This window comes from Gallus gallus, unplaced genomic scaffold, assembly GCF_016699485.2.
Source record: "Gallus gallus isolate bGalGal1 unplaced genomic scaffold, bGalGal1.mat.broiler.GRCg7b scaffold_59, whole genome shotgun sequence".
Classification (NCBI taxonomy): Eukaryota; Metazoa; Chordata; class Aves; order Galliformes; family Phasianidae; genus Gallus; species Gallus gallus.
Window position 1 is genome coordinate 161,491 of NW_024096011.1, and position 12,332 is coordinate 173,822.

General features: G+C 52.7%; 1 protein-coding gene and 1 non-coding gene across 2 annotated transcripts in view; one reads left to right on the plus strand and one right to left on the minus strand.

The window, feature by feature from the left end:
- The first annotated feature begins 8,550 nt into the window (after positions 1–8,550).
- Positions 8,551–8,632, plus strand: TRNAL-UAG. The gene has a single exon. It is a non-coding gene; the product is annotated as a tRNA-Leu (tRNA).
- A 784-nt stretch (positions 8,633–9,416) lies between these two features.
- Positions 9,417–12,332, minus strand: part of LOC107056305 (DNA-directed RNA polymerase II subunit RPB1-like) — a gene marked incomplete at its 5' end in the record, with an annotated part of 68,886 nt that continues 65,970 nt past the window's right edge. Inside the window, 3 exons of the mRNA XM_040657191.2 lie at positions 9,417–10,722; positions 10,810–10,959; positions 12,191–12,304. Coding sequence (XP_040513125.2) covers positions 9,566–10,722; positions 10,810–10,959; positions 12,191–12,304 — 1,421 coding nt within the window. The remainder of the gene's footprint in view (positions 10,723–10,809; positions 10,960–12,190; positions 12,305–12,332) is intronic.

Below are 12,332 nucleotides of genomic sequence, written 5' to 3' on the forward strand. Positions count from 1 at the left end.
AAAACGCGTGATTTTCGCTTAAATGGGGGATTCTCGAATGAGAAAACGCGTGATTTTCGCTTAAATGGGGATTCGCAGAAGAGAAAACAGCGTGATTTTCGCTTAAATGGGGGGATTCTCGAAGAGAAAACGCGTGATTTTTCGCTTAAATGGGGGATTTGCGAAGAGAAAACGCGGTGATTTTGCTTAAATGGGGGATTCTCGAAGAGAAAACGCGTGATTTTCGCTTAAATGGGGATTCTCGAAGAGAAAACAGCGTGATTTTCGCTTAAATGGGGGATTTGCGAGAGAAAAACCGCGTGATTTTCGCTTAAATGGGGGATTCTGCGAAGAGAAAACGCGTGATTTTCGCTTAAATGGGGGATTTGCGAAGAGAAAACAGCGTGATTTTCGCTTAAATGGGGATTTCGAAGAGAAAACGCGTGATTTTCGCTTAAATGGGGGATTCTCAAAGAGAAAACCGCGTGATTTTCGCTTAAATGGGGGATTCTCGAAGAGAAAACGCGTGATTTTCGCTTAAATGGGGGATTCTCGAAGAGAAAACGCGTGATTTTCGCTTAAATGGGGGATTCTCGAAGAGAAAACGCGTGATTTTCGCTTAAATGGGGGATTTGCGAAGAGAAAACGCGTGATTTTCGCTTAAATGGGGGATTCTCGAAGAGAAAACGCGTGATTTTCGCTTAAATGGGGGATTCTCGAAGAGAAAACGCGTGATTTTCGCTTAAATGGGGGATTTGCGAAGAGAAAACGCGTGATTTTCGCTTAAATGGGGGATTCTCGAAGAGAAAACGCGTGATTTTCGCTTAAATGGGGGATTCTCGAAGAGAAAACGCGTGATTTTCGCTTAAATGGGGGATTTGCGAAGAGAAAACGCGTGATTTTCGCTTAAATGGGGGATTCTCGAAGAGAAAACGCGTGATTTTCGCTTAAATGGGGGATTCTCGAAGAGAAAACGCGTGATTTTCGCTTAAATGGGGGATTCTCGAAGAGAAAACGCGTGATTTTCGCTTAAATGGGGATTCTCGAAGAGAAAACGCGTGATTTTCGCTTAAATGGGGGATTTGCGAAGAGAAAACGCGTGATTTTCGCTTAAATGGGGGATTCTCGAAGAGAAAACGCGTGATTTTCGCTTAAATGGGGGATTCTCGAAGAGAAAACGCGTGATTTTCGCTTAAATGGGGGATTCTCGAAGAGAAAACGCGTGATTTTCGCTTAAATGGGGGATTCTCGAAGAGAAAACGCGTGATTTTCGCTTAAATGGGGGATTTGCGAAGAGAAAACGCGTGATTTTCGCTTAAATGGGGGATTCTCGAAGAGAAAACGCGTGATTTTCGCTTAAATGGGGGATTCTCGAAGAGAAAACGCGTGATTTTCGCTTAAATGGGGGATTTCGAAGAGAAAACGCGTGATTTTCGCTTAAATGGGGGATTCTCGAAGAGAAAACGCGTGATTTTCGCTTAAATGGGGGATTCTCGAAGAGAAAACGCGTGATTTTCGCTTAAATGGGGGATTCTCGAAGAGAAAACGCGTGATTTTCGCTTAAATGGGGGATTCTCGAAGAGAAAACGCGTGATTTTCGCTTAAATGGGGGATTCTCGAAGAGAAAACGCGTGATTTTCGCTTAAATGGGGGATTTGCGAAGAGAAAACGCGTGATTTTCGCTTAAATGGGGGATTCTCGAAGAGAAAACGCGTGATTTTCGCTTAAATGGGGGATTCTCGAAGAGAAAACGCGTGATTTTCGCTTAAATGGGGGATTCTCGAAGAGAAAACGCGTGATTTTCGCTTAAATGGGGGATTCTCGAAGAGAAAACGCGTGATTTTCGCTTAAATGGGGGATTCTCGAAGAGAAAACGCGTGATTTTCGCTTAAATGGGGGATTCTCGAAGAGAAAACGCGTGATTTTCGCTTAAATGGGGGATTTGCGAAGAGAAAACGCGTGATTTTTGCTTAAATGGGGGATTCTCGAAGAGAAAACGCGTGATTTTCGCTTAAATGGGGGATTCTCGAAGAGAAAACGCGTGATTTTCGCTTAAATGGGGGATTTGCGAAGAGAAAACGCGTGATTTTCGCTTAAATGGGGGATTCTCGAAGAGAAAAACGCGTGATTTTCGCTTAAATGGGGGATTCTCGAAGAGAAAACGCGTGATTTTCGCTTAAATGGGGGATTCTCGAAGAGAAAACGCGTGATTTTCGCTTAAATGGGGGATTTGCGAAGAGAAAACGCGTGATTTTCGCTTAAATGGGGGATTTGCGAAGAGAAAACGCGTGATTTTCGCTTAAATGGGGGATTCTCGAAGAGAAAACGCGTGATTTTCGCTTAAATGGGGGATTTCGAAGAGAAAACGCGTGATTTTCGCTTAAATGGGGGATTCTCGAAGAGAAAACGCGTGATTTTCGCTTAAATGGGGGATTCTCGAAGAGAAAACGCGTGATTTTCGCTTAAATGGGGGATTCTCGAAGAGAAAACGCGTGATTTTCGCTTAAATGGGGGATTTGCGAAGAGAAAACGCGTGATTTTCGCTTAAATGGGGGATTCTCGAAGAGAAAACGCGTGATTTTTGCTTAAATGGGGGATTCTCGAAGAGAAAACGCGTGATTTTCGCTTAAATGGGGGATTCTCGAAGAGAAAACGCGTGATTTTCGCTTAAATGGGGGATTTCGAAGAGAAAACGCGTGATTTTCGCTTAAATGGGGGATTCTCGAAGAGAAAACGCGTGATTTTCGCTTAAATGGGGGATTTGCGAAGAGAAAACGCGTGATTTTCGCTTAAATGGGGGATTCTCGAAGAGAAAACGCGTGATTTTCGCTTAAATGGGGGATTCTCGAAGAGAAAACGCGTGATTTTCGCTTAAATGGGGGATTCTCGAAGAGAAAACGCGTGATTTTCGCTTAAATGGGGGATTCTCGAAGAGAAAACGCGTGATTTTCGCTTAAATGGGGGATTCTCGAAGAGAAAACGCGTGATTTTCGCTTAAATGGGGGATTTGCGAAGAGAAAACGCGTGATTTTCGCTTAAATGGGGGATTCTCGAAGAGAAAACGCGTGATTTTCGCTTAAATGGGGGATTCTCGAAGAGAAAACGCGTGATTTTCGCTTAAATGGGGGATTTGCGAAGAGAAAACGCGTGATTTTCGCTTAAATGGGGGATTCTCGAAGAGAAAACGCGTGATTTTCGCTTAAATGGGGGATTTGCGAAGAGAAAACGCGTGATTTTCGCTTAAATGGGGGATTCTCGAAGAGAAAACGCGTGATTTTCGCTTAAATGGGGGATTCTGCGAAGAGAAAACGCGTGATTTTCGCTTAAATGGGGGATTCTCGAAGAGAAAACGCGTGATTTTCGCTTAAATGGGGGATTTGCGAAGAGAAAACGCGTGATTTTCGCTTAAATGGGGGATTCTCGAAGAGAAAACGCGTGATTTTCGCTTAAATGGGGGATTCTCGAAGAGAAAACGCGTGATTTTCGCTTAAATGGGGGATTTGCGAAGAGAAAACGCGTGATTTTCGCTTAAATGGGGGATTCTCGAAGAGAAAACGCGTGATTTTCGCTTAAATGGGGGATTCTCGAAGAGAAAACGCGTGATTTTCGCTTAAATGGGGGATTCTCGAAGAGAAAACGCGTGATTTTCGCTTAAATGGGGGATTCTCGAAGAGAAAACGCGTGATTTTCGCTTAAATGGGGGATTCTCGAAGAGAAAACGCGTGATTTTCGCTTAAATGGGGGATTCTCGAAGAGAAAACGCGTGATTTTCGCTTAAATGGGGGATTCTCGAAGAGAAAACGCGTGATTTTCGCTTAAATGGGGGATTCTCGAAGAGAAAACGCGTGATTTTCGCTTAAATGGGGGATTCTCGAAGAGAAAACGCGTGATTTTCAGCTTAAATGGGGGATTCTGCGAAGAGAAAACGCGTGATTTTCGCTTAAATGGGGGATTTGCGAAGAGAAAACGCGTGATTTTCGCTTAAATGGGGGATTCTCGAAGAGAAAACAGCGTGATTTTCGCTTAAATGGGGGATTCTCGAAGAGAAAACGCGTGATTTTCGCTTAAATGGGGGATTTCCGAAGAGAAAACGCGTGATTTTCGCTTAAATGGGGGATTCTCGAAGAGGAAAACGCGTGATTTTCGCTTAAATGGGGGATTATTCGAAGAGAAAACGCGTGATTTTCGGCTTAAATGGGGATTCTCGAAGAGAAAACGCGTGATTTTCGGCTTAAATGGGGGATTCTCGAAGAGAAAACGCGTGATTTTTGCTTAAATGGGGGATTCCTCGAAGAGAAAACGCGTGATTTTCGCTTAAATGGGGGATTTGCGAAGAGAAAACGCGTGATTTTCGCTTAAATGGGGGATTTGCGAAGAGAAAACGCGTGATTTTCGCTTAAATGGGGGATTCTCGAAGAGAAAACGCGTGATTTTCGCTTAAATGGGGGATTCTCGAAGAGAAAACGCGTGATTTTCGCTTAAATGGGGGATTCTCGAAGAGAAAACGCGTGATTTTCGCTTAAATGGGGGATTCTCGAAGAGAAAACGCGTGATTTTCGCTTAAATGGGGGATTCTCGAAGAGAAAACGCGTGATTTTCGCTTAAATGGGGGATTTGCGAAGAGAAAACGCGTGATTTTCGCTTAAATGGGGGATTCTCGAAGAGAAAACGCGTGATTTTCGCTTAAATGGGGGATTCTCGAAGAGAAAACGCGTGATTTTCGCTTAAATGGGGGATTTGCGAAGAGAAAACGCGTGATTTTCGCTTAAATGGGGGATTCTCGAAGAGAAAACGCGTGATTTTCGCTTAAATGGGGGATTCTCGAAGAGAAAACGCGTGATTTTCAGCTTAAAATGGGGGATTCTCGAAGAGAAAACGCGTGATTTTCGCTTAAATGGGGGATTTGCGAAGAGAAAACGCGTGATTTTCGCTTAAATGGGGGATTTCGAAGAGAAAACGCGTGATTTTCGCTTAAATGGGGGATTCTCGAAGAGAAAACGCGTGATTTTCGCTTAAATGGGGGATTTGCGAAGAGAAAACGCGTGATTTTCGCTTAAATGGGGGATTTGCGAAGAGAAAACGCGTGATTTTCGCTTAAATGGGGGATTTGCGAAGAGAAAACGCGTGATTTTCGCTTAAATGGGGGATTCTCGAAGAGAAAACGCGTGATTTTCGCTTAAATGGGGGATTTCGAAGAGAAAACGCGTGATTTTCGCTTAAATGGGGGATTTGCGAAGAGAAAACGCGTGATTTTCGCTTAAATGGGGGATTCTCGAAGAGAAAACGCGTGATTTTCGCTTAAATGGGGGATTCTCGAAGAGAAAACGCGTGATTTTCAGCGTAAATGGGGAATTCTCGAAGAGAAAACGCGTGATATTTCGCTTAAATGGGGGATTCTCGAAGAGAAAACAGCGTGATTTTCGGCTTAAATGGGGGATTCTCGAAGAGAAAACGCGTGATTTTTCGCTTAAATGGGGGATTCTCGAAGAGAAAACGCGTGATTTTCGCTTAAATGGGGGATTCTCGAAGAGAAAACGCGTGATTTTCAGGTAAATGGTGGAATTCTCGAAGAGAAAACGCGTGATTTTCGCTTAAATGGGGGATTCTCGAAGAGAAAACGCGTGATTTTCGGCTTAAATGGGGGATTCTCGAAGAGAAAACGCGTGATTTTCGCTTAAATGGGGGATTCTCGAAGAGAAAACGCGTGATTTTCGGCTTAAATGGGGGATTCTCGAAGAGAAAACGCGTGATTTTCGCTTAAATGGGGGATTTGCAAAGAGAAAACGCGTGATTTTCGCTTAAATGGGGGATTCTCGAAGAGAAAACGCGTGATTTTCGCTTAAATGGGGGATTCTCGAAGAGAAAACGCGTGATTTTCGCTTAAATGGGGGATTTGCGAAGAGAAAACGCGTGATTTTCGCTTAAATGGGGGATTCTCGAAGAGAAAACGCGTGATTTTCGCTTAAATGGGGGATTCTCGAAGAGAAAACGCGTGATTTTCGCTTAAATGGGGGATTTGCGAAGAGAAAACGCGTGATTTTCGCTTAAATGGGGGATTCTCGAAGAGAAAACGCGTGATTTTCGCTTAAATGGGGGATTCTCGAAGAGAAAACGCGTGATTTTCGCTTAAATGGGGGATTTGCGAAGAGAAAACGCGTGATTTTCGCTTAAATGGGGGATTCTCGAAGAGAAAACGCGTGATTTTCGCTTAAATGGGGGATTCTCGAAGAGAAAACGCGTGATTTTCGCTTAAATGGGGGATTTGCGAAGAGAAAACGCGTGATTTTCGCTTAAATGGGGGATTCTCGAAGAGAAAACGCGTGATTTTCGCTTAAATGGGGGATTCTCGAAGAGAAAACGCGTGATTTTCGCTTAAATGGGGGATTTCGAAGAGAAAACGCGTGATTTTCGCTTAAATGGGGGATTTGCGAAGAGAAAACGCGTGATTTTCGCTTAAATGGGGGATTTCGAAGAGAAAACGCGTGATTTTCGCTTAAATGGGGGATTCTGCGAAGAGAAAACGCGTGATTTTCGCTTAAATGGGGGATTCTCGAAGAGAAAACGCGTGATTTTCGCTTAAATGGGGGATTCTCGAAGAGAAAACGCGTGATTTTCGCTTAAATGGGGGATTTCGAAGAGAAAACGCGTGATTTTCGCTTAAATGGGGGATTCTCGAAGAGAAAACGCGTGATTTTCGCTTAAATGGGGGATTCTCGAAGAGAAAACGCGTGATTTTCGCTTAAATGGGGGATTTGCGAAGAGAAAACGCGTGATTTTCGCTTAAATGGGGGATTCTCGAAGAGAAAACGCGTGATTTTCGCTTAAATGGGGGATTCTCGAAGAGAAAACGCGTGATTTTCGCTTAAATGGGGGATTCTCGAAGAGAAAACGCGTGATTTTCGCTTAAATGGGGGATTCTCGAAGAGAAAACGCGTGATTTTCGCTTAAATGGGGGATTCTCGAAGAGAAAACGCGTGATTTTCGCTTAAATGGGGGATTCTCGAAGAGAAAACGCGTGATTTTCGCTTAAATGGGGGATTTCGAAGAGAAAACGCGTGATTTTCGCTTAAATGGGGGATTCTCGAAGAGAAAACGCGTGATTTTCGCTTAAATGGGGGATTTGCGAAGAGAAAACGCGTGATTTTCGCTTAAATGGGGGATTCTCGAAGAGAAAACGCGTGATTTTCGCTTAAATGGGGGATTCTCGAAGAGAAAACGCGTGATTTTCGCTTAAATGGGGGATTTGCGAAGAGAAAACGCGTGATTTTCGCTTAAATGGTGGATTCTTGAAGACAAAACGCGTGATTTTCTCTTAAATGGGGGATTCTTGAAGAGAAAACGCGTGATTTTCAGGTTAAATGGGGGATTTGCGAAGAGAAAACGCGTGGTATTTGCTTAAATGGGGTCTCTCAGCTCATTTCGTTGTCTTTGTGGTGTCTCCATGCCGATTTTTGGCGTCCCCTTTCAAATCTTGGGGTCACTCTGCCCGTTTGGGGGCTCTTTGTGAGGTCCCTTTGCTCACTCTGAGGTCAGTCTGTCCATTTTGGGGTCAGTATCACCATTCTGGGGGTCAGTATGTCCATTTTGGGGGTCCGTGTGAGCATTTTGGGGTCATTTTTAAGGGTGCAGGTATGGATTTGGGGGCCTCTATGCCCATTTTTTGGGGTCCTTGTGCCAACGATGGGGTCTGTGAGCTGATGTCCCCCCAAACGGTCTTAAAACCCTCCAAGGCGCCTTAAAAAGAGACACCGGTGCCCCACTAAGACACCCGGAGTACCCCTGAAATACACCCGAACGCCCCCAAATACACCCAAACACTCCCCGTAACACACTTAAACACCACAAAACACACCCGAACACCCCCAAATGCACCCCCAGCGGACTCAAAGGACCCCAAAAAACGCGCACAAGCGCCCCACATAGACACCTCGAAACAGCCCCAAAACACACCGGGGGACCCTGAAAACACAACCGAACACCCCCGGAGTCGCCCAAACACCCCGAAAACACTCAAACCCCCCTGAAGTACCCCAAAATACCAGGATACAGCCTTACATCGTACCCCAAATCCCCCCCAAACACTCCCTCCAACCCTTCCCCTCCACCCCAACGACCCCCCCAGCCGTGCACCGCAAGAACAGGGAGAAATGGGGGGAAAGTGAGGGCATGTGGGGATAAATGGAGAAGAAATGGGGAGAAATGGAGAAGAAATGGGGAGAAATGGAGAAGAAATGGGGAGAAATGAGGGGAAATGGGGAGCGGATGGGGATAAACGGAGAACGGATCGGAGGAAATGGGGGGAAGTTGAGAGAAATAGGGGGAATAAAGAGAGATCCGTGGGGGGGTAAAGGGAGAGAAAGGAGCCCGAAAATGGGCGGAGGGGACAACGCGGGGGGAGGACCAAAAAAAAATCGGTGGGGGGCGGACGGGCGCGGTGGGGGAAGGGGCGGGATTCGAACTCGCGGCCCTACGCTCCCGTGGCCACGCCCCCCTCCACGTGGCCACGCCCCCTCCTTCCGTGGCCACGCCCCCCTGGAGGCTTTCCTGCCGGGCGGGGCTGTGGCGGCGCGCGGTAGCGTGGCCGAGCGGTCCAAGGCGCTGGATTTAGGCTCCAGTCCCCGAGGGGACGTGGGTTCGAATCCCACCGCTGCCAACAGGGCGCGGCGCCCACTTTTACGCCCCCCCCCCTCTCTCTAAAGGCCCTGAGGCTGCCACGTGACGGGGGGAGGGGTCCACTATTGTGCCCCCCCCCCACCCCCCCCTCAAGGGGTACCACGTGGTGAGGAGGAGGAGGGGAGTCCTACTTTTGTGCCCCCAAACCCCCCCCCCCCTCCTCCCCCAAAAAGGTCCTGGATGGTCACACAGCGTGGGTGGGGGACCCCACTTTTGTGCCCCTCCCCCCCACAAGGTCCTGGGGGTGTCACAGGGTGAGGAAGGGGGGGGGGTCCCCACTTTTGTGCCCCCCCCCCCCACCTATCCAAGGTCCAAAGGCTTCCAATCCCCCCTTCCCCCCTCCCACGAAGGTCCTGGGGGGGTCACACCGTTTGTGGGGGAGGGGGGGGGGGGGTGGGGGGGGGGCACAGATGGGCACACACCGAGAAAGTGAAAATCAGTAAAACTGTTTATTATTTCCCCCCCCCCCCGAAAGCGAAATTCCAACCATTTCTCCCCAAATAACACAAAAAAAGAACCGAAGTAAACGAAGGGGGGGGGGGGGGGGGGGGGGGGGGGGGGGGGGGGGGGGGGGGGGGGGGGGGGGGGGGGGGGGGGGAGGCAGAAAAAAGGACCCCCTCCCACCCCCCCACCCCAAAACCACCACCGAAATCGCTGTGGGGTGCCCCACAACCCCCCCCCCGCCCCCCCCCCCCCCCCAATCACCCCCATCCTCCCACTCATTAACGAACGACACTCCCCAATTAACACACAACCCCGCAGCCCCCCCACCCCCCCTCCCACCCATAACTCCCCTTTCGCCCCGTTCAATTCCCATAGGGCTGCGTCCGCAGCCCCTCACCCGCCCCACACGTTTGGGGTCAGCCCCACAACCGAAGGGGGTCCCCCCCCCGACCCCCCCATCTGGCCCCGCTCAGTTGTCGTCGTCGCTGTCGTCGGGGCTGATGGCCGGGCTGGTCAGGCTGTAGGTGGGCGACGTGGGGCTGTAGCCCGGCGATGTGGGGCTGTAGGTGGAGCCCTTGGGGCTGGTGGGGCTGTAGGTGGGCGATGTGGGGCTGTACTTGGGGCTGGTGGGGCTGTAGGTGGGCGAGGTGGGGCTGTACTTGGGGCTGGTGGGGGTGTAGACGGGCGAGGTGGGGCTGTAGGTGGGCGAGGTGGGGCTGTACTTGGGGGTGGTGGGGCTGTAGGTGGGCGAGGTGGGGCTGTACTTGGGGCTGGTGGGGCTGTACTTGGGCGAGGTGGGGCTGTACTTGGGGCTGGTCGGGGTGTACTCGGGGGAGCTGGGGCTGTAGGAGGGGCTGGTCGGGGTGTACTTGGGGGACGAGGGGCTGTAGGAGGGGCTGCTGGGGCTGTAGGAGGGGCTGCTGGGGGTGTAGGTGGGCGACTGCGGGGTGTAGCGGGGGCTGGAGGGGGAGTAGCTGGGGGACGTGGGGCTGTAGCTGGGCGAGGTGGGGCTGTAGCTGGGCGAGGTGGGGCTGTAGTTGGGGGAGGTCGGGGTGTAGTTGGGCGAGGTGGGGCTGTAGCTGGGCGAGGTGGGGCTGTAGCTGGGGCTGGTTGGGGTGTAGTTGGGGGACGTCGGGCTGTAGTTGGGGCTGGTGGGGCTGTAGCTGGGCGACGTCGGGCTGTAGCTGGGGCTGGTGGGGCTGTAGCTGGGAGAAGTGGGGCTGTAACTGGGAGAAGTGGGGCTGTAGCTGGGAGAAGTGGGGCTGTAGCTGGGCGAAGTCGGGCTGTAGCTGGGCGACGTCGGGCTGTAGCTGGGCGACGTCGGGCTGTAGCTGGGTGATGTGGGGCTGTAGCTGGGCGAGGTGGGGCTGTAGCTGGGTGATGTGGGGCTGTAGCTCGGAGAAGTGGGGCTGTAGCTGGGCGACGTCGGGCTGTAGCTGGGAGAAGTGGGGCTGTAGCTGGGCGAGGTGGGGCTGTAGTTGGGGCTGGTGGGGCTGTAGCTGGGAGAAGTGGGGCTGTAGCTCGGAGAGGTGGGGCTGTAGCTGGGGCTCTGCGGGGTGTAGCCCCCAGGCGAGCGCGGCTCGTAGGCGGGCGACGTGGGGCTGTAGCTGGGGGACATGGCCCCTCCTGCAAAGAAAGCCACGGGGGGGTGAGCAGAGGGGCCGGGGGTACCCCGAGGTTGGGGGTTGTTAGGGGTTGGGGGGCTGCACTGACCTGGGGAGGGGATGTAGGGGCTGGAGGGCCCTGGGGATCCTGGGGAGCCGGGGGTGGGCGACCAGGCGGGCGAATAACCCGGGCTGAAACCGCTGGCGTCCGAAGCAGCGCTGGGGGAGAAGCCGGCCCCCCCGGGGGTCATTCCGCTGCCTGCAAGGGCGGGGGGGGGGGGGAGGGGGAGAGGGGAGAGAGAAAGGGGTCAGGATGGGGTGGGGGGTCAGAGGGGGGGGGGGGGGGGGGGGGGGGTGCATAAAGACCCCCCCCCCCCTCCCCCTATATGGGATCTGCAGCACAGCCCGCACCCCATGCCCGTTCCATCGAGTCCTGCAGCTCCCCCTGACCCCCCCCCCCCCCCCGCCCCACAGCCCCCCATACATCCCAGAGACCTCCAGAATCCCCCCCACCCCCCCACCCCACTGCTCCCCATGTACCCCCAGGAGCCCCCCCTCCCAATCCATGCACCCCCCCAGAGCCCCCCAGAACCCCCCCCACCCTCACCCCCCTCCCTGCTCCCCACAATACACCCCAAAGACCCCCAAGAAGCCCCCCCCCACCCCCCTTATTCCCCAGGGACCTTTGGAGACCCCCCCCCCCCACCCTGCCCCACATATCACCTCCAGGAACCCACCCCACCTGGACCCCCATATTGCCCCCACCCCCCCTCCCCTCCCAGCCCGTCCCCCCACAACATACCCCAGAGACCTGCTTAGGATCCCCCCCCCCCGCCCCACAGCCCCCCATACATCCCAGAGACCTCCAGAATCCCCCCCACCCCTCCCACTGCTCCCCATGCACCCCCAGAAGCCCCCCCTCCCAATCCATGCACCCCCCAGAGCCCCCCAGAAACCCCCCCACCCTCACCCCACACCGTCACCCCCCTCCCTGCTCCCCACAATACACCCCAGAGACCCCCAAGAAGCCCCCCCCCTTATTCCCCAGGGACCTTTGGAGACCCACCCCCCCCCCAACCCTGCCCCACATATCACCTCCAGGAACCCACCCCACCTGGACCCCCATATTGCCCCCACCCCCCCTCCCCCCTCCCAGCCCGTCCCCCCACAACATACCCCAGAGACCTACTTAGGACTCCCCCCCCCCGCCCCACAGCCCCCCCATACATCCCAGAGACCTCCTGCCCCCCATGGACCACCACGAGCCCCCCCACCACCCTGCCCCACTCATCCCCCAAGAGCCCACCAACCCAGTCCCACCTTACCCACAGAAGCCCACCCTGCCCCCATAAACCCCCCCCAGACCCCCAAATCCCCCCTCCCCTCCCCCCACAGCTCTACCGGGACCCCTCACCTACCCCATACGCCCCCCCCCCAATAATCCCCCCAGTGCCCCCAGCACGTTTCCCCCTCCCCACACCCCCACGTACCCACGCTGGGGGACCAGGCCCCATAGGCAGGAGTGGCCCCCTGGTTCCAGGGGGTCATGGCGGGGGACATGTTCCCCATAGGGCTGGGTGCGGAGCCGAAGAACATCCCGGTGGCTGCGGGGAGAGAAAGTCAGTAAGGGGG